The sequence below is a fragment of the Channa argus genome, chromosome 3 (genome assembly GCF_033026475.1).
Source record: "Channa argus isolate prfri chromosome 3, Channa argus male v1.0, whole genome shotgun sequence".
Classification (NCBI taxonomy): Eukaryota; Metazoa; Chordata; class Actinopteri; order Anabantiformes; family Channidae; genus Channa; species Channa argus.
Genome location: NC_090199.1, coordinates 5,034,647 through 5,057,040, shown reverse-complemented (window position 1 = coordinate 5,057,040; position 22,394 = coordinate 5,034,647). Strand labels below are relative to the sequence as shown.

Below are 22,394 nucleotides of genomic sequence, written 5' to 3'. Positions count from 1 at the left end.
AGTTACGCTATTCAATCTGCAGTTATCAGCCCATAATTAGGTTTCAGTAGGCAACCTTCTGTTTCCTAATATGTCCAGTAAGTCAGGTTCTTATACAACAGTATAAAAACATCTCAAAAGGTTTAGTAGGTCTTAATGTGCTATGGTTCCCCTACTGCTGTTGTGTTTACAGTGCCCTTAGGTTTTAATTGTGTGCTAGAAGTCAAATTGGCTGGACTGTTGGGTTGTTTTCAAGGAGCAAATGCTCATCAAACCTTAAGATATGTCACAGGTGCATTTACATGGCTTTTAGCAGTTTGCTTAAAAGCTGGCATATCAGGTGCAGTCCAGGCCAACTTTAACCTAGATTAACTACATTACAGTACTGTAATTATACCGGGATTACAGTGTTCAGTTTTACCCATAACCACCCTGGAAATTGCAGCACTAGCACAAAGTCCCCACCCAGCTCCCTCCCTCGAGCCACAGATATACACAGTTCGGCAAACGGTAGACCGAGTTGGACTCCACATGAACAATTTCAAAACAAAATTGCCATGAGAATTTCCAGAACCACAAAATGGTACAACAGTTCCGGCCGTTAAAATACAGTTTGCCGAGCCATATCCAGTCGACTCCTGATCATCTTCTTTTGGAGTTCTTTTTTGAAGTGTGTTATACTTTGCCCCGCTCCACTTTTCCACTGCCTTCTTTGGGTACAGCTCTGGATTTCTCTGCATGCCCCACTTTAATAATGCATTGCCCACAAGCACGCAGCTTCAAGCCGTCCCATATAGCAGCGGCTTGTGTAATAATAAGGCTCTTTCATTGGCTTAAAGGGACATTACAACCTGAAATCAAAACGTCTGTAAAGTGCAGCATGACCCAGAATGCATAGCAGTTAAAAAGCAGGTCAAACTCCTGTGTTAGTACAGTGTTTTTACTGCATCGCACGACACAATGCGAACACGTGGCCCACAAAGCAATGCAGTTTCAAAGTACTAAGTCTTTTGCATCTCTGGCCACAGCTAGCACCACATATAGGCCTTATATATACTCGTTTACCAATGTTTAAGCATAGACAGCGACAGCATCATCGGTGTCACTGTTCACACACTTCCTTGTCTGGAAGACTTAGGGTTAGTTGCGAGGGGGCACACTCAGGCCTAATCGTTCTGGACTCACAACAGCATTTTTTTGTCATGAAGTCCTGCTGTACTACGACATAAGCAAACAGCAAACAAAATAGCAACGAGTATGTTAAAGCAAGAAATGGAAGGTGCATTTTTTTCAAAAAACCTTCCACTATAATTGTTGCGAGTTACACGTGGGATTTAATCACACGTATGGCCACTTGCACATTTGACTTTCCAAATCAAAGCGTACTAAAATCAAATCATAATCATAGTCAAAATCCAGTATATTTGTGGCTATAGAAGTTGTTGGGTGTGGTCAGACGTGTACTCGCTAACTGTAACTACTACTACAACCACTGCTACCAAAGAACAACTGGTAGCATGGCCGACAACTCGTTCAAAGCATATGAGCAGTGAAGCACTAAAATGCTAAACAAATGACGTGCTACACGCCATGTTTAGAGAAACTGTCACATTCATTTTGTACTTTAAATGTAATAACTTGATTGCAATATTATATTGATATTTTTGCGGGCTTTGTGTTTAAGGCATCGTGATGGTACTGGACACAAAGAAGAATATTTCTGAATGGCTGTTGATATTTACTGCCGACTAATAGACATGCAAGAGATCTGGAACATTTTTAGCGGCCTAACATCGGTGATAACATCCCTTTAAGTAATTAAAATAACCCATCATAGCATTATACACATCACCACAAATATTCACCATATATATCAGGAGTTGACTGCATATATATGTGTAGATGTGTGTCTGCTTTTGAGGGGGGGTGCTCACCTCCTCTCCCTCCCCTCCCACCTTCCAATCATCCTGCTCTAGCTCGTTGTAGAGCACCTCACGACTTGTCATCAGGTTCTGTCTGCGAATCTCACTCGTTCTCTGCTCCCACACTGACTTGTTGCCCTTTATGTGGTTCTTCTGCTGCTCCCTGCTGTTACAGTTTGTGGCGATAGAGTGATCGGGAGGAAAAGAGGGGAAAATAATGAAATAAGGGGAGAGATGAGGTTGTAAGTCCAGAGTTAGGCAGATGAAGGTGAGGGCAGGAATGAAGATGTTGAGCAAAGAGGATAAGGGAGATTATGATGAATAAGAGGATGATATAGAAAGGAGAAAGGGTGTAGAATAAGGGCGAGACACAAAAGAAAAAGAGGGGATTAGAGAGTTTGGGAGAAAAAAAAGAGCATTTTTAGACAGACATTTTGTCCAAATGGCAATAAAACAGATAGTATGTGTAGTACAGATGGTATAAAGCATATAATACGTCTGAAATTTTGATGCATGACCATGTACATGTACATCTTGAGACACACAGTAGTTTAATAGGAAAACGTTACAGTGTACAATGATATGATCCAGTACGATTCAGGGCCGATTGAGTCAATTCATCTGATATCAATTTTAATTTAGCTTTAATGCAAAATACACATTCAAGTATTTGCATTTGGCAGCGATGGAACCAAGTGCATTTGCTCAAGTAATACACTTGACAGATTTAATTAATGATTTTTTATTTTCTAAGAAAATCCTGTAATATTTACTCCCCTAAAATGTTTGACACCTTTGTTTACTTTTCAAATTAGCCTTAATATAAAATATAAACCAGCTAATAAATTATTATTGACCATTTTATAGATTTATTGTGACTGCAGTTTAATTGTCATTTTATATAGTTTAAAATCAGCTGAACCTTTACAACTGCAACACTGATGTTTACACATTAACCTATCAATCATTATAATACAGTATTATCATGTATAGCATTCGGGAATTGACTATTCCATAATATACAAAACAGAGTACTTTAAAAGACGCCTTTACTGATACTTAACCTCCTGGTTATAGTCTGGGTAGTACATGTACATAAATGCCATTAAATTTCCCTTTGACTTCCTTATATCAAAGTATCACTCTCCTTATAGCTGAAAAATGCCTCCAGATGACATCACTTGGAGGAACCTTCAGTTCAAATGATGTCATCTTGTTGCTCACACTACAGAGTTTATACTCACGGTCAACCTGCTTTTCAGAAAAACACTCCACCCGAGTGATCTCATCTGGACGTACAGAGGAATATTTTAATATAGGGAAGTCAGAGGAAAGTTTAAAAGCATTATTGTTTATTTCCAGGCTAAACTAAAGCCATAGAAAGCAAGTTGAAAATTGGAGAAGTCGCCCTTTAAGTTCTTAGAGTAGCCCACAGTTAGATACTACTTATAATACTACTTTCCTAAACTGTGGTATGACACTTATGTAGAATGTACTTCTCCAGCCACTGGTGTCTTGACAATTAAAAAGAAAAAAAAAAACAAACGAGTGGGCGACCGTGGACAGTCCTGCAGAGTAACGGCACTGATAAGCTGCTGTGTAACATTACCTCATCATACCACATTTTAAACACTAAACAGACGCGTGGTCTTGTGTTTAATGTAACGTTAGCTCATAGCTTTGGTTATTGCTTTTGACTGGTGGACAGCTGCAGCCGTATCGCTGATGGATTTTCAGACTGGAATCGGTTAAACATTCAAACCACTACACTGCTCACACATTGAATATGCATGAACCAGATTTCTACTGGCAGCATCACATTTTTATAAAATAAACTGAATTTTCATGTTTTTGTAAACCTAATTTTTGTAAATATTTGGGTAATGATAAGTTGTTTGTATAATGTTTGGCAGAAACTTGTTAAGAAATTTATTTTCGATTCGACACAAAGGGCTTTTCAGCCTCGTATGATTGAATGGAAATGGTAACAGATATACAATTATGTCATTGTGTTAAGATTTGAAAGACTTCAGGCTCTTCTCAACTGGAAGAGGTCATTTATTGTTCTTTCTGTTGAATCCGATTTCTGAAATAGAAATCCAATCTACAGTAAATATTATTATTAATGCCATATGTCCGCTTTTTGATTTTGTAAGCGGATTTTAGATCCGATCCCCCAGATTTCCAGTAAGGGGTGTATCAATGTAAAGACTGGGTAATGTCCCCAGTCCTCACTCCACAAAGCAAAATTAAGGCAGAGATTTCAAAATAAAGGACCAACGCAGGAGGACATGGCAGAGACAAGAAAAAGGAGCAAGCATCTCAATCAGCTGTCTGAGCATTTGAACAATCACGTCCATAGAGCTTCAGTCACGCTTGCAGTGTTTTCACACTGAATATAAATTCCACAGCCTTGTAATACACCAAGTGTTGGATAACGTTTAATACCTTCATTTTTTTTTTATAGAAATGAAAAACCTGTGATATGAAGGTTTGATTCATTTTCTAGATGAGAATATATACTGTACATTTATAGATTTATATTTCAGTAAAAGCGATGCGTCAGACGTACGTCTTCAATGTAAAATGCTGTAACTTTCTCTTTCACAGTTTGGTCCAATAGTAAAACGAGTCCATGCAGGTCAAACTGCATCCTCTCCGTCCCCTCAGCCTCTTCAAAACATTTAGCTCCACCAGAAAGCAGCAAATACGTTTTTTTTTACCTTAACAATGTATTAAACTATCATGGACAAGCAGTATAGACAATATCACCTGATATTATTTATTTCTGTGTCGTACTTTTACTCGATGATTATAGAAATGATTATTTAATATGCACACAACACTCTGTTTAGATAACATACAAAAATGATCCACACCTCTGTTTTAGTAAATTATTGACAAGTTAGTGACTAATTACCAAGCATCACTGTAACACAGAACAACTAGTATCTAATCTGGCTGTCAAACACTTGCCACAGCAACAGACCAAAGAGACTGGTGACTTCTACAGGAGCAGTAGGCTTCTTTTTTTCTTTTTGCGAGCATCATTTTGATGTGTCCTATTGTCAGCATTTCTGCTGCCTGGAGCAGATTTTACAGACTGTCCACCTCCCGCTCTGTCTCACTTCGCACAAAGCGCCGAATGAGTTCCTTTCGCTCTCAGAACAATCGCTTGATCGTGTTTTAGAGGACGTGAGAGGGGAGAGCGTGATGTTGCGCGCTTCACGTGTACATGAATGCCTGCCACTCACACAGTAAATGTCAGTGTGTCTCTGTGTGTTTAGTTTGATGCCTCAATGTTGTGAGGACAAGGACTGTTTAATAGCTAAGACTTGGTTTTAGGGCTAAACTTACTGTGGATTGAGGTGTAGGTTGGGTGGTTACGGTGAGGTGGAAGTGTGTACTCACGCAGCTATAGACAGGTTTGCCGCAGACAGTGGGCTGACTTCTGCCACCTCCTTAGCTTTCTGCAGAGCCGTCTTCTGATTGGCCGCCTCCTCTTGTTCCTCCTCATCCTGTTGGAGTAGGGAAGAATTTATCAACCTCTTAAATTTCAGCATACGAGCACATATGATAATAAAACGTATAAATAATAAAACACAAAAACAGCATAAAAATCATACTTCTGTGCTATTTTCAATTGGACAAGGACCACAGAGTGTACTGATTCACTGTACGTCAAAATAAAATGTCATAGTTAAGTACTGTATATGTTACTATTACTATGTTATTGTTCTCTCTTAAAATAAGGAGAATATAGACTTTCTGGTTTGATTCTGTACCTTGGTGAGCTCCTGGGCATTAGCCAGATTGTCAACAGCGATGGCCAAGAAGACATTAAGCAGAGTGTCTGTGGTGGCAGAGGTTAAGGAGAAATGTCCATGTTAAGGTTGAGCCGGATAGAAATCCGGTGATTTCTCCACTGGAAGAAAGAAGTGGAGCTAAGAGGTAGGAAATAAAACGAGGATGAAATAGTAAGTACATTGTTTAAGAGAAGCCCAGACATATTTGCAGACTGAGCCGACACATATTAGAAACAACTAGGAAAAACTTCGAGAAGGATACAGTTGCCAAAGAGGGTTAGGACAATGAAGAAAATGGAGAAAACCATCCCTTTATCTTTCACTCCTCCCTGGGACTGAATGCCATCGTACATCACCATGTTCCAGTCCTCTCCCGTCAGGATCTACAGAGAAAATGTCCAGAACATGAAGCCAAAATTAGAAAATTGACCGGACATGTCCGCTTATTTAAATAACTATTAAAACACAAAAATAAGAAAAATATACATTGGGAATTCTAATTTAGGAATCATATGGAATCAGTTATATGTATTTATTTGTCGGCTTGCTGTCTGTCTTGTTAAAGCATGCTAACATGCAGGAGCTACCAAGGACCTTTAATCATATAAAACACCAATGACAGAAATCAAACAGGGATTAACATTTACACAACAGACCGTTCAAATAAAGCAGACATTTCTATTAAACATGTTGCTTCGAAAAATGTAGGACGTGAATGTGACGATGTTGTTATATATAAAAAAAGCAGCTTGAAAGGCCTGACTGTGGCGTATAATGATGTAGTACAAGCCAGTGCCTATAAGTAGTATTCAGCCCTTTGGATGTTTCACCCTTTTATTGACATTATAAATCAATCATGGTCAATTTAAGTTGGCAAATTCAACAACAACAACAGCAAAAAAATAAATAAATCAGAACAATACTTCATTAATATTTATGCAAACACTTATTTCACCCTGCACTTTTTTATTTAATTGACATTACTTTGTAGAAGCCGGTTTTCCCTTTGACATTAATGAGGTATTTTTCTGAAGTTTGTTTTGTCAAAGTCACCATCTTATATTGACCAGGTGGCTTTATAATCTAAATAAAAGGTTGAAAAATGGTGGTGGACCCACTTGTGCCGCAACTATACGGAATTTGATGTATGTGCAAGTTGTGTGTGTGAGTGACCTTTTATCTTTGAGTCTAAATAAAAGTTTATCTATAAGGCAACAAATCTAGACATGCAAGATCAGTTGTTAGTGTTAAAAGAATTTCTTGTATTTTTTTGACTGGACAAACTTCTAAAACAGCTCTTTGACTTATATTTGTACACAGAGCTGCTTATCCATTATAAAAGTTTAATTTAAAATAGTTCTATAAAACGTTGAAGTCAGAACTGTGTCCCAACGGGGGTCAGGTCAAGTTTTATCCTTAAAATTTTGTAGTTAACCTTGTTTTTTCGTCACTGCAAGAGTCTTGACAATGCCATTTAAAACACACACACACACACACACACACACACACACACACACACACACACAAAGAAACAATAATGCCACAACAAATGGCTCCTAACAAAAGACATTTCTCCATCTGAAAACAAAACAATGAAACATGGAGACTGACAAACTGAGGACACAACAGTGGGCTTTATTAAATTTCACTGTCAAAGAGCTTCAGCCGCACTGAACATTTGACAACTACAGTAATTCGTTAGTGTCTGTTTTGCAAAAGGACAGATCTTTGTGTACAATCTATTTTACTAAATACGTTTATGTGATGAGATATTGACATGGAAAATTGATTTTTGTCCCCTGAAACCCAAACTAATCTTTAGTCTTATCTTTGAGGAGTAAACATAATTTCAACAGCAATGTCTGTGCAGCTGCAGAACAACAAATATCAGACGTTATAAATAAAAATATCAAGCCAAATCATATAATCAAGCACATTTGTCAGTATTTGTGCGTTTGTACCTGAAACACCGTCATGATCGCTGCTGCAAAAGTGTCAAAGTTAGTAGGCGGGGTTCCTGTTTCGAAGTTAAATCTGAAATGAGAAACAGAAAGAAGTGAAATGCCTACAAGAACACAGAGGAAGATGCCTAGAGATCAGAATCTAACACACAGAAGGGAGCTTGTATTGTTTCTTCTGATACTTACTGTCCCCCAAACAGCTGCATCCCCAACAAGGCAAAGACCACAATGAAGAGGAAGAGGAGGAACAACAAACTGACAATGGACTTCATGGAGTTGAGCAGAGAAACTACAAGGTTACGAAGAGGAGCCCAGTACCTGTAGAGGACAAAGATCACAGCTTAATTTCTTTGTTTTGGCACGATGTCACCAGATGTCAGCCCAGATGAGCAGAGTTGTAATATGTGGGCGATGTTAAACCGATGATGAGGCAGCTCCAATTACAGTACATGCACTCCAGAAGACAGGGGACAGCAAATGTCCGGGTGCTAAAACCTCAAACGGCTTCGATGTTACAACAGCGACAAAGTAACAAAATTCCATTTCAGTACCATGACCTCCATTTTCTTATCACAATTCTCATCCCCGTTGCCTTATTTGCACATGAATGTCGATTCAGCTAATGGGAACGAATCCAGTATTTACTCTAAGTGTGCAAGTAACAGAGAAGGGAACCTTACTTGGTGACTTTGAAGATGCGAAGCAGTCGCAGAGCTCGCAGCACGCTGATCCCGAAGGATGTGCCGGGCTTGATGGTAGCCCACACCACCTCGAAGATACTGCCCACGATTACCTGCACATACAAATCCAAACCGCTCTTAGCTTGTTGAGTACATATAGGCTGTTTGAAGCCATCACTTCTCCTAATTAAAGAATGAGCAGTGAATGAACTACTGCCCGTTGCTGCGTGCACGTTGATGCACAGTCACAACCAGTGCTAGATTAAAATTTCCAAATGAAATTACTTTACTGGCGGTTTGAACTCAGTCACCCAACATATCCACATTGTGTAAATGAGCAGTAGCAGTCGAGCATTCAGCAGAACTTTTCCTTATTACTGTTTGTCTTCTGTTGACGCCTCCACTCGCCTGTATAAAGTGTAAAGTGGTTGGAAAATATTTGATGGGTTAAAAATCCACACCTTTCATTAGCAGAGAATTACAATGATTTCTGCGTGATTGGTAATTTTTGAGTTCTCATAACTTCAGCGCACAGGCTGCACACTGTAGCTTTAAGACGTTTTAAAACATACTTCTACTTAAAAATAAAAATATTGGAATAAGGTTGAATATTGCAGGTTTGAGAACTAAAAGTACCTAAAAAGCAGCTGGCAAAGGGCAAGAATTTGAGTCTGTTCATAAATGTATGTCATTTCCTTTGGGTCATATCAAAAGCAGGGTTGATAAAGGACGTGTTAGACTTTAACAGACATTCTTTAAACACCATGGAGCAGAGCATTAAACACAAACACTTTGCCTGATGCTATTTATACACCCTCCAAATTTACCACTTTACACCTTTTAAATAAAGGTTGACAGAAGTACTGCAGAGCCAAACACTGAAGCATTCATAGTTTCTGCCCAGTATTACAGTTCATGGTATCACTTGTACTGTGGAATGTAAGTCAGTGTGTAGTATGAAGTAACCTGTCAGAAGGCCAAACAAGTCAAATTAGTGCACAGTCTCCCCACGTAAGAAAAAAACAGGATGCTGAATCTCCTGAGTGTCGTTGTTCATTTGTCACAAGGAAACGTGAGATAAATCCGTTGATTAAATGGAGTGTTGGATTGGTCATCAAAGCCTAGTTATTATCAGTGTGTGTGTGTGCGTGTGTGTGTGTGTGAGTGTGTGTTTGTGTGTGTGTGCACTCACCACACAGTCGAAGCAGTTGAATGAGGAGTGGAAGTAGGGCTGGATGCCCAGACCGTACATCTTGATCAGCATTTCAGACATGAACAACCCGAGGAAGATAAACTCTGCATAGACTGGAGGGAGGAAGGAGAAGGAGAACATGAAGGAAAGGAGGGAGGGTGATCAGGATCAAGAGAAAGGAAAACAGGAATGAAGGCAAGTGAAAGACACAGCAGAAGGGGAATAAATGTGGAGAGTGTGTCAATGAAAAAAAAAAATCAGATAAGGACAGAAAAAGGAGGGAAGGAGAGAAAAAGGAGAGAAGGAGAGAAAAAAAGAGGATGAAAAACAAAAGAGAAGGACGAGGAAGGATAGCGAGAGAAAGAGTTGAATGAGTGGAAGTCAATAGGGGTTGGAGCCTGGCAGTGTATGACAGTCTGGTGATGAATAGACTTCATCTGCACTTACAGCTTCGTATGCTAATGACACTGGACACCAGCCAGGGACAACGAGCTGATTCCACCGAGGTCTCTGTGTGTGTGTGTGTGTGTGTGTGTGTGCGTGTTTGTGTGTGTGTGTGTGTGGTCATGTCAGCGACAGCAAGTCAAAATGAAAAAAGCAAAAATATTGTGAGCTGAATTGAACTAATTGAGGGGAAGAGACTTTTGGTGCTTATTTATTCGGCCTAAACGCTTTTTAGCTGCTACTACACTCACACAAAACTTTCAAGGATTCTTCGCAGTCAAGCCTGACAATGATTGTATGAGCCAGCGGGAGTTTTCTCTGTATTTGTTCTACTTTTGTTTTTCTATAGTCACTGTGGCGAAAGGTTACCAAGTGTAGGAAATTAGGAAGAGTATGTATAAGTGACGCCATCAATGATGTCACATAACTGCCTTTGTGTTTGGACAGTTGTAGAGCGAAGAGACAGGCGAGAGTTGAGTTTGTAGCTGTGGAGATACAGTGTTTCATTTGTGGAACGTGTTCGGTTTTGTTATCAATCATCTGTGGAACTCAATTCTATTAATGTACAGTGTTTTATCGTACAATGATCTCTGGAATGGATCAACCCCTGAGTGATCACAGTCTATCATAAGCATTTCTGTTAACGGACAGAATGAGGTTTTGAGTAAACAAAATGCAAAACTACACTGTATTCAAGAATCTACCTCACAGGCGACGTCAGGATGGGGTTGGATAAGCTACAGCCCCACGAAGAATCAGATGTTTGGGATGCAAAGGCAAGTTTCTTTGCCTCACCTTGATTTCCTCATTTGTCCTGTTACCTGTCCAATAGCACCCAGATTTGCCATGGCAACCAAGCAGCCCAAAAAACCTAAATCCCACTCAGTTTGCACTGCGTGGACACGTTTGCATAAATGCTACAACCTACTACAAATGCTTAATTTACAGAATGAACAGAACCCTCAATGTCCATCACGTCTACAATAGACAAACTTTGACTCTGAACATGCCACTGTCCGGAGTATCGCCTGTCTACCTCGAGACCTCAATGTCCCGACAAATTCGACTATCGTGACCACTGACTTTGTTGCCTGTTAGTTGTGGACTGTGTAGTTTCTCTGTTTTGATGCCTGTTTCTGGTCATAAAATATAAAGTAAACATGAGTTTCATCTTCAGCTACATCTGCATCTAATAAAACATGAACTTTTATGAAACGCTTTATTCTGTAGTATACAAGAAAAGAATTACATAAGGGCTAAAATCTGTTGTCAATGAGTCCTGTGGTTTTACTTACATAGAATGTATTGTAGGCAGTAGTTGTATTATATACTGTAATACTTATATATTATATACTTGTAATACAGATTTAGAAATGCCTTGCACCAGTATGACTATTTGTTTCATTATTCCCAGCATGTAATACTAAAACCTCATCTTGCCCGAGGCGTGTGAGACAGCAGTGGTGATCGAAGGGAAAAGCCGTTGAAATACAGTACAAATGCTCTGAGATGATCAGAGTGGAAATGACGGTTTTGGTGTTGCCTTGGTTTGATCCTATTTGCCCCCAATTGCCGCAAAAATGTCCTGTCTGGTGTACAGTCTCCAGAAATAATGAAATTTGAGCAGACCGATCAGATCAGACACTGTAGATCTGTTGCCGTAATGTATAAGTGAATAAAATGACTAACTCAAGCAAGAGTTGGATATCGAAGCACTAGGTTCTTAGCTCAGACCAAGGCAGAGGCGGAGGAAGAAGCTGGAAGGGTAACTTCCCTTTTTGAGTGCTTGGATTGGAAAAAAAAAAAAGATTTCTGATTCTTTGTTTCATGCCGAGTTAGTTTCGCGAACTGGCTCTGCAGGAAATGGTCACTTACAGAGGAAATCTGAGAGGACCTCAGGTTGGTCGTAGTGCACCACAGCCACACAAACGGTGTTGAGGCCCACCAGGCAGAGCACCGTCCAATAGAAAGCCTGCGTCTTCACTATCTTGCGAATGAAGAATCGCAGCCGCCGCTCGTTCTTACTGTAGTTGGAGCCCTCCTTACCGCTCTTTATACTGGAGCGGGCAAAGCCTGGAGGGGAAGGAAATGTTGGAGAGTCTGAAAATGTGTTCCTTTCTTTTTTTAGTAAAATGCTGGACACTAAACTCAGGTTATATTCTTAAAAATGAAATACATCTGTTTTTTCTTACCTACTGCATCCCCAATATTATCCTCTCCTTCCTCAGGGTTCAGCAGCTCTGTCTTGTTGTTTTTGGTTTTGATGGTTGGCCTTCGCCTCGAGCCTTGCAAGAGGGGGGAAAAAACTATTCTGAGGATTTATAGAATAACACACTACTGCAACATGTACGAAACCATCTCACGAACTAAACGTTGTGTTGTATGAAAAGTTGTTTTTGTGTGATATTGGGTGTAGTGTCTTCATATATTATAACATATAACACAATGAAAGAGTAGATATGGTCAGTTACCATCAAAGTTCCCTGTGGCATCATCTTCGGCGAGAATCACCTCCTCTATAGGAATAAAACAAAACTGTATGTTAGCACTTCCTGTGGTGACTTAGCTGGATTTCCCCACGTGCAGCCTGGTCTGTGCAGCAGCGAGTGTGCCAGTGTGCGCTGACCTGCTTTGCAGATCCACTCCAGGTATCCGTTGAGCTCTCGCTCGATCTGCTGCTGCCGCCTCAACTTGAGGAACTCGCTCCTGTTCTCCACTCGTTCTCTCTCTTTGGCAAATTCCCTGTTGGCATATTTATCCTTTTGTTCTATTGTACTTTGCCCATTTTGACCAAAAACACAAAATTGAAGTTTCATCCAACTCACTATTCAATCAACTTGTATTATTGCGAGGGAGATTTATTATTACTTATTATCTGATACAAAGCTCGGAAATAAGAAGAAAAGTAAGACATTTTACTTCTTATATTAACTTAAGTAACCAGGTTATAGTCAGCTTCCTCAAATGATCTGTAAACAGGGAAGTTGATTTCTTTTCCACCTGGTTACTTAAGGCCATGTAAACACAGCTATCCACAGACACACGGACGGCCATACCCTGAGAGTACACCCAGGACCAGGTTGAGCATGAAGAAGGAGCCGATGATAATGAGAGGAATGTAATACATCCAGTTCCAGGCACTGCCCTCCACATCATTACTCTGTAAGTAAAAGGCCGTGACAGACACACAGGGAGAAGATGTGCACATTATTACTAATCAATTAATAAATACAAATATAATATATGAAAATGTCACACTGTTACTGTTCTTATTCACAGATTCTTGACTGTGCTCATTCCATTTATTTTTCATAGGTTTAAACTACACTGGCGAGGGTTTATGGACCCTGAGGGAAATTAAAGCAGTGCTCGTACCTGCAGTGCTTTGGTCACTATTTAAAAAGCAAATAGTCACTAGGATCTACAGACATCTTTGTGTGTGTGTGTGTGTGTGTGTGTGTGTGTGTGTGTGTGTGTGTGTGTGTGTGTGTATACAACACAAAGGGATGAGACAACACATTCTCATCTCAGATCAAATTGCATTGCTTTTTTTTACATCCTTTAGGATAGAAAAATAAACTACGGATGCTGTTTGCATTACATCGTGGTTTTGTGGAGAAACTATGAAATTATTACAGTTCATTTGGATTAAAGTTATATACTGTGATTTCAAAGTTACAAAGTACAGCTCAATTAAACCAACATAACTCGCACCGAAGGTCTTGGACCAAGTAAAGAGTTTCCCAACACGCTGTGCGTGTTCACATGCGCCTTGCATAAGGCGCCAGTTTAAAATGCTGTGCCATCCATTATTACTCAGGAGAACAGCAATGTTACTCACTTCCTAATTTTGGTTAGTTCATCGTTTTTCTTGGTTTGGATTTATTTTTACCTTCCTGGATACGTTATAGAAAAAATGGAATTGATGCCAAATTAGTCACCTGTTCTAAATAAAACTCTGAATTAAAAGTCAGGTAAAGTGACTTGAGTTATGTTTATTTAATCCACTAGCTCAAACAAAGCAACACAGCTTTTTTACAATCAACAAAATCCAACATCATTATTACAGCTAGTTGATGTTCATTAATTTAAACATAACTGAGTCAGGTTAATGCAACATCCCTTAAGTACACTGAACATAATGGTGCCAAGTACATTTAATATAACTCCATGGGGTCACCTTTAATTAATCAAGTGGAGTTAAATTACCTTAACAACATGTTGTTGCATTTAATTTGCTATTATTTTTACTCAACCAGACCGGTTGACATCACTAACTCAAGTAAGTATAACACTACTTTTAGTGCAGGTACCCTATTCCATTACTATTGGATGCTCTGGGAGAACCACTAAATGAAGCCATGGGAACAACGGCACCTGGTATTAATGCTATAGGTACACTTTGGCGTTAGTATAGGATGCTCCAGGAGCCATTTGACATCACAGGAACAAGTTACGTTAAGAGGCCATATTGGTTAAGGTTACACACAAAAACGAAATGCTACTAACAGCGACAACGGCACACATGTACTTCTTTACTATATTACCACACGTGCTACATTGTGTTATGATCATTATTAAAGTGTACAAAGTCTAGTTTTCATCTTTTATTAATTTACATTGACTTTAATTTGACAACTGGATGACTCTGACGAATTTGACGACTCTGTCATGTCTGAGTTGAAACTGATTGCTACGAAGTGATTTAAACGAGCCAAATATAAAATATGTAAATAAGTGATTGCAGAAAAATTCACACCTATATCATTATTGGTGCAGCCAGTTGGTTCCCAGAAGCACTCAATTAGTTATATAGAGATCACTTGAGTGCAGTGATTACGCTTGAAGGATTATCGTATCAAAACTCTTTAAAAGGTCCTGTTACTGGTGAATCATTGTTCTGGCCAAAATGGAAACGACAAAAAAATATTATTTAAAAGCAAAAGTCAGAGTTTGGATACAAGAACATTTCCTAGGGATTTATTATGACTTTAAGGACAGTAAGTCCATCACTAAGAAATGGAAATAATGTGGCACATGCCTAAAGTAGGCCGACCTCGAAAACTTAGCAACCATACAAGAAGGAGACTAGTGAGGGAGGGAACCAAGACACCTTCAGTATGACTGAACTCCTCTGAAGGCATCACAAGCTTCAGCACCTGAGATTGGAGAGACACTACAAACCGAATCGCAGTCATAGCATCTCATCTGATGGCCAAAATTTTAGTCTCATCAGTCATTAGAAACGTCCACTTCACTTGAGAGTTTCCCACAAGCTTTCTGACAAACGCTAGCTGAGATTTAATTTGACCTGTTTTTTCTTTGCCACTCTGCCCCTTTTATCTTCCACTGACGAAGAACCCAGGCAACACGTGGCCAATGTTGTTATGTTATTAAAGGGGGTGAATCTTTGTGCACTTATTCTATTTTATATTGTTGAGTAGCAAATTTAAATGGACCACGATTTAACAGTGAAAGGTGAAAACTTTTCACCACCAAGTGGTGGCAATTGTCATTTTTATTTGAAATTGTATTTCAACTTTATTTTTAACAACGAGATTTCAAGTGTAATCAAACCACTTGCAGCCAACTATCCACGAGGTACAAAGATGTACTGCTCCGAGTCGAACCAAGAGAAGCAGGAGAACATTTATTCGAGCTCAGAAGTGACCCATTAAAGCCTGACCTGGATGCAGAGATGTGGCTTCGCGTGCAGGAACAACAACATGCAGACACACTGTGTGGCGTGTTATGTTACAGCTGCTTTCACAGACTCCGAGTGCATCGGGTCTAGTTAACACACAAACAGCAGCAAAACTGTCCTGTAATGGAACTATCCTCGGATTATTATCTGCTGCTTGAGCGCTCTGTGCATCTGTTTCATACTGCATGCTACAGTGCAAGCAGCTCCTCTATTAAACTTTCATTGGTTTCCTCCCGACTGTCTGTATGAGTGTGGACGTCAGCCTCCATCCATCAGAAAAGATGTTAAATATAGAGCGAGACGGACCAGAATAGAGAGTGGAAGAGTAGGAGGCGGCGAGAGGAGGAAAGAGAGTCCAAAGGCAGGGAAAAGGACCGATGAGAAGATGGATAAAGGAAGTCTAACAAAGAATGATACAGATGGCAAATGGCTTTGAACAAATAAACAGTGTTTTAAATCAAATCGCAAACTACTTAATGCCTCATTTAGCTTAATGAAACTCAAGCCAATCGCCAACCTCCACACCCAGCCACCCCTGCGAGTCCTTCCGAGTGCTAAAACACATACAGTACAAAACTACTTCACACCACAGAGCGGAGAGAACAGGGCCAGGGGGGATTCCTTACTATCTAAGACTGGACAAAGAGTTCGGCAGTAAGGTGTGACAAGCATGTGGCTAATGATGGAGACTCGTGTGCATGGATAGACTAAGAGATAAGAGATCATTTTTAAGATATGTAGGACCTGTAAGAAGAGAAGTCAACGGTAAATTTCCATTATATGATAACGGCCTTATCATTAATTTGTACTGTATGAGGTTTTTTTTTGGGGGGGGGAGGGATGCAGACGGCTTTGATAGAAAATGCTTTTGAAGGAAAAACCAGCCAAATCTGGCTCAACATTCATGGAAAAACGTCCTGCAATGTAATGCATTGTCCAGGTATCAAAAACATGTGATCTGAGCCATAGTTGTGTTCGATTGCAGGGCACTGGTTCTGAAGGTCTAGGACCTATTGGGGTGAAGCCTGCAAAGCTGAAGATTGCTGATGGTCAAATAAAGCACAGCATTGTCGAGAGCCAGCTTTACAGTCTCTGCTTATAGAAATTATTTTTACATAAGTATTATCTGATGCTAAACCTGGAGTAACCTAGGGTTATTTTCTTAGCACTCTTCTCCTCCATCTTTATTTCTCAACAATGGGCCAAATCATATGTGGTCATTGAAGGTGCTTCGAAAATGTAATCTCCTTAAACCTAACATTCCAACTTGTACTCTTTGCTCACAGAAGGCAGGGTTCCTGATTTAAAAAGAAGTCCGCTGGCTGCATGGCCTTTTCCTTTAACGTCGCTTTTAATGACCTCCTTGCTGATTTCAGACAGTCGGACTCTGTAGAGATCTTAAAATCTAAAGTGTGCTGGATTTTACTCTCAACTAATAACCTTAATTTTTAAACTGAGGCACCAAGTTCTATCGGAGGATTCTTCATTAAAGGTCAATTTTTCTTTCCACTGTCGCCTAGTGTTTGCTCAAGGAGGATTTGTTAAGTTCCTCCATTATTCTGACCTTACATTGCTTCAAAGCATATTTTTCCTCAGGGTACGTTCCCAACCATAGCAAAACCTTTTCAGCTGATAGCTAAGTAATACACAAACTAAATACACAAACTGGGTGATATTTGCCTCGGAATTTCAGCGTAATTTGCCTGGATACATGTCAGATGCAGGAGAAGTGATGTTTGGCACAAAGTCACATAAATTTCTGGAGGCAATATGAGTCATTAGCAAGAAACTCCCTCAGTGACAAGCATGAGAGGAAGCTTCTAGTGGGTCTTTGCATAATTGTAATTCTATTGTTCTATGAAAAGATGATGCCAAATCTCAGTTCTAAAATCTTAGAGTTATAAACTGTGCTGTATTTGGCTCCTGGTAAACATCAGAGGGTCAAATCGAGGATTTCAAATTCCATATTTTTACTGGTATTTGGAACAAAACAGCCACATCACACCAGCATTTTTAACACACCGTGTTCTTCAGTCTGAGTCTAATTGTTTTATCCACATTTGTGGTTACTTGGTGAACCTAAAATCTCAATCCTAAAAGGCTTATTGCATATAGAAGAGGGACAGAGGTTGATGTTTAAACAGTGTGATGTGACAGATGTTCATGTCAGCAAGACTAACTTACAAAGTACAGCATCTCTGTCCATCCCTCCATCGTGATGCACTGGAAGACGGTGAGCACGGCGAACAGGATGTTGTCGAACTGGGTGATGCCATAGTTGGGTCCAAGCCAGTCCTCTCTACACACTGTGCCGTTTAGACACAATCGGGACGGCAACTCTTTACCACATGGCAATTCATCTACTTTCTCTCCTGTTCAGACCGAAGGAGAAACAAACAAAAAAAAAGCGTCGACCATTGTAAACAAGTAGTATAACAAAAGTTAGTTTTGGATCAGAAAGCAAACTTTTAATCTACTCAACACTTCGTTTTGCTGTACCAGTTCCAGACCCCAGATGTTACTAATAACACTAACAATGTCTCTGTTATCTATGAAGCATATTTAAATATAAGTGTTGGTTGTAGTGGTTAACAGAGAGTGAGTCAAGTTTGCTGTTTGTGGCTATTCACAGTCACTTCACTTGTCAGAGCACTTCAATGATGTAAGTAATTAAAAAACAAAAGGCCAGTGATCCAGAGGTGCCTGGACATGTAGACACAAAAGGAAACGGCCTTGATTCATGTTCTTAATTACACAAAAACTATATGCTGCCACTGTTAATATTATGAGCTGCACCTGCCAAAACATCTTTCAACATCTACCAATTATGCCGCACTGACTGATTTGAATCCAGTTATTAATTCAATTAATCTCAAATGAGCCAATCTTAGCCATAAAACGTAATTAAGAAAAACAGATGAAAGTTTGGCTTGTGAGACAAAAAGACTACTTGTACTTTTGGTTTGTTTTTACCTGTGATTTCATCGTAGCAGGTGGCGTGGAATTTTCCCATGTAGAACTCCAGGCCAATGATGGCGAACATAAGGATGGCCACGAACAAGAGCAGGCCAATCTGCAGCAGTGGAATCATCGCCTTCATTATGGACTTGAGCACCACCTGCAGGCCTGGAGGACACAGTTCAAATCAGTCATAGGAGCTTAAATTTGATACACAACAGCATAGTAATTCTTATATTAACAGAGGTGGAAAAAAAGGCAAACATAGTATTGAGTAGTACGTATGTGTATAGAAGCACCTGTAGTTACTCACAATAAACTAGGAGGTGTACACACAAACACCAGTGAGGACAAAACACTTACTGGGAATCCCAGACACCAGTTTCAGTGGTCGCAGCACTCTCACGGCTCGTAGTGTCCTCAGGTCAAGCTGAGACCCCACTGATGACAAAATACTGCAAAGAGATCAAATGACGAAGAGAAACCCTTTAAAACACACATCAAATACTGAATATTGACTGACTTTTTATTGACAACAGCATGAGATAAGCAAAGGGGCGGCTATAGGCAGGTAAAGGCAGTTGCTTACAGACCACAGGGTGAGTGGTTCGATTCCCGGCCCTGGCTATATGTCAAAGTGTCCCTGGGCAAGACACTGAACCCCTAACAGCCCATTCCCCTCCCCAGCGATGCAGTGCCGGTCCAAGCCCAGTAGAAATTGGGGAGGGTTGTGTCAGGAAGGGCATCCGGCGTAAAAACTGTGCCAAATCAACATGCGGACAATGATCCGCTGTGGCGACCCTGAACTCACGGGATAAGCCGAAAGGAGAGTAGTAGCATGAGATAAGGAAAGATGACATATCCACATCAAAATCACCTGCTTAGGCCAAGTAACATTGTTACAAGCTGCAAAAGCAGGAAAACGATCATCTTGAGTTTGCTTTATCAAATTCCTACATGTTGTGCACAAGTAGTGCTGGAGTACAGTCACTAGGAGACAGGTTGGAAAATTCCATGCTCTGTCTCATGTGGGGGCGGAGGCAGGGTCTGTCCAAAAGGAGAGGGAGGGGGGGAGTGTGGGGGCGTCGTGAGGGGATGCTCTGAGGAGGAGGAGAGAAGAGAGGAGAGAACAGTAACACAATACGTGGGCAACTTAGATCTCCAGACAGAGATCTTCAGCATAGGCCGAAGACCACAAGGACAAACATTGTGAAGCGCTTTGGGTAAAAGCGCGATATAAGCGACCATTTAACAAACAGTGAGTTTCAGTGTCCGCTAAGATTCCTTCCCCAGAGCAAATGACGACCAACATTATTCCCTTTCTTCTAACCTTAAAGCCGAACATTAATGCGTTGTTTCTTTTTTATAAAGCCAACCTTAATTAACTACATTTATCTTTACAAATCAGAGATGATTGAAAGAAACTTTGATTGGTCTGTGCTTGTAAAACTAAAAGTAATGAACTAGCTGAATTTAATTAAGGTTTAGTTACAAGACACGTATCCCTGTTACAGCTTCACTTCAATGACTGACTTTTTATCAGTCTGTACTTTCACTATATCTAAACAACGTTTGCCCTAAAAGCAGAGAAAGATGCGATTACTTGGTTGGTGACTGTATTTAGACATAAATAAAGCTAAGTCAGCATCCTGTTGCACCAAATTTACCAAAAAGTCCTCAGTGCAACATGCTGCAGTCACAATTTGTGACCCATCTGTAAGCGATGCTTCTAATGTTCCCAGGTTTTAATGCAAATTTTTTTTTAGCGCTCCGTTGTGTTTTTCCAAAAATTTGCGTTTGCAAACACCACCTCAGTGTGATGTCACAACATGGGAGCACCATCCTAGGCTAATAGGACTTCAGAGCAGACAATAAAATGATCTTAATTCTTTTTTCGCAACATTTTATTTATTTATTTTTTTTCATTTCGTCTTTGGTGGACGGCAATTTCCCCCACAAAAATGCCCCATTCAGATGTTGTAAACTTTATATGTCTTCCTAAATGTGTGCAATTACATTACATCTAAGAAGCTGCTGAGTGATGCAGAGAAAACTGCACTTCTGAGGATGTCCCAATACGACTTTTTCCCCAGACGGAGCACAAGTACTTACATCTGATTACTCGCCGATACTAAGTACAAGTACTGCACTTGTACTTGGTATCGGAGATGCAAGTACTGAACTGTTTTCCTTCTAGCATGAGTTGCTGTACAGTAACATCCTCAATTGTTTGCAGTTAAGTAAATCCTGCAAGAACCGAAATTCTTGTGTATTCTAACTATAACTGTTTATATTTATAATATTCTTGAGAAACATGAGTATGACTGTTAGTGGCTGGATCTTAAGGCTTTAGTTTGAGTTAAGCATTACTTTTATTGTCATCAATTAGCTTTTTTTCACCTCCGCCTACCTGCGGAGGATCACGTGGGAGAAGTTCTATGAGTCATGTGCGAGTAGACAAAAGAAGAATGAGCCCAAAGCCCGAGGCTGATTTCGGCACCGGGACATTCGTATTTCGAAGCTTTCGCATGCATTCTCAAAGTGACTTTTGAGGCAAAAAGTTTAGAAAAGCTGCCCCAAGAAGAGGAGAGATGTCTCTGGAATTAATTATCCCTGATGGAGCCATATAGACACTGTCGCTCCTCAAATCCCGAAGAGCAAAAAGCAGGAAGAATCCCATTTCATCATTTGAAACTTGTCGAATGGCTAACGGAAGAAGAATAAGCCAAAAAAAAAAAATAATACTAATGAGAAACACGGGGAAGAGACACAGAAAATGAATATGAGATGACATTTTAAAATCTCCACCTTCCTCCATGGCTCGGTTCCTGTCTGTTCGATCTTGACCATCACCACCACCCTCCTCTCTCCAGGTTGGTAGCTAACATACACCGTACTGGCAGCCAAGCCCGTCATTCTCTCAATGGCTTTTTAACTGCCATGGCTAAAGGCTTTGCTGCTGACCTGAAAACTCTGGACCTCAGCAAAATAAGCAAACAGCTTGAGGTCCAGTTAAGAGCTAACAGGGTATTAAAATCCAACATGGTCTCTGTGTAAATGAGTGCACACAACAGTGTTCTGCGCAAGGTCCTCTGGTGTGGATTTAATGGTGAATCTAAAAAAGTCCTGTGCATGTTTCGTCTGATTTCACTGCTTCTTTCCTTCCTGTACATAGAGAGTTACTGCAAAGATTCAGTATTCAGCCACGCGAGATGGCAACCATCCACTTCTGCTAGACAACCCAAACCTCCAGGATGCAGTCACCCCTGGCAACGGATGGACTTGCCCACAGTGGAGTGACGTGGCCAGTAGAGGGTGCAGCAGCTGTGCTGCCACTTTATGATGGGGGCAGAGAAATGAAAGAGGTGGAAGGGACAAGAGCAGTTGAATGGTAATATCAGTGTAAAAAAAAAGGGAAGTGGGAATGACTTGATGAGGATTCCGATGATTATTATTTGATTATATTTATTATAAATATGTAATGTTTTATTAATGTGATTTTAAACTTCCAGGAATGACAAACTGTGATAGAAGGGAGGGCAAATAGGAAGCATGAATCAAAGTAAAGTGTTTTAAAGCAGTATGATCCTAAAGAGGACTGTATGGAATAACATTGCCAACAATATGATCAGCATCAACATGATCAGCAGCAGACAGAAAACTCCTCATTTTCACTTGAAACTGAGCTGAGTAACAGATGCAATGAACAAATTTAAAACACCATTTAGCATGAGAGGATGTTAACATC

General features: G+C 40.1%; 1 protein-coding gene across 22 annotated transcripts in view; it reads right to left on the bottom strand.

Annotated features, from left to right (window-relative positions):
- Positions 1-22,394, bottom strand: part of cacna1ab (calcium channel, voltage-dependent, P/Q type, alpha 1A subunit, b) — a 123,936-nt gene that overhangs the window by 61,007 nt on the left and 40,535 nt on the right. For 17 of the 22 annotated variants that reach the window (XM_067496650.1, XM_067496642.1, XM_067496636.1 and 14 more), the window contains 16 exons: positions 19,010-19,101; positions 18,662-18,814; positions 17,873-18,060; positions 13,041-13,144; positions 12,611-12,726; positions 12,456-12,500; positions 12,177-12,269; positions 11,860-12,057; positions 9,541-9,653; positions 8,349-8,461; positions 7,855-7,986; positions 7,669-7,741; positions 5,970-6,090; positions 5,687-5,754; positions 5,313-5,419; positions 1,914-2,067 (listed from right to left, as the gene is read on the bottom strand). In XM_067496650.1, the coding sequence (XP_067352751.1) occupies positions 1,914-2,067; positions 5,313-5,419; positions 5,687-5,754; positions 5,970-6,090; positions 7,669-7,741; positions 7,855-7,986; positions 8,349-8,461; positions 9,541-9,653; positions 11,860-12,057; positions 12,177-12,269; positions 12,456-12,500; positions 12,611-12,726; positions 13,041-13,144; positions 17,873-18,060; positions 18,662-18,814; positions 19,010-19,101 (1,870 nt within the window). The remainder of the gene's footprint in view (positions 1-1,913; positions 2,068-5,312; positions 5,420-5,686; positions 5,755-5,969; positions 6,091-7,668; positions 7,742-7,854; positions 7,987-8,348; positions 8,462-9,540; positions 9,654-11,859; positions 12,058-12,176; positions 12,270-12,455; positions 12,501-12,610; positions 12,727-13,040; positions 13,145-17,872; positions 18,061-18,661; positions 18,815-19,009; positions 19,102-22,394) is intronic. The other 5 variants (XM_067496639.1, XM_067496653.1, XM_067496654.1 and 2 more) reach the window with 2 other exon arrangements.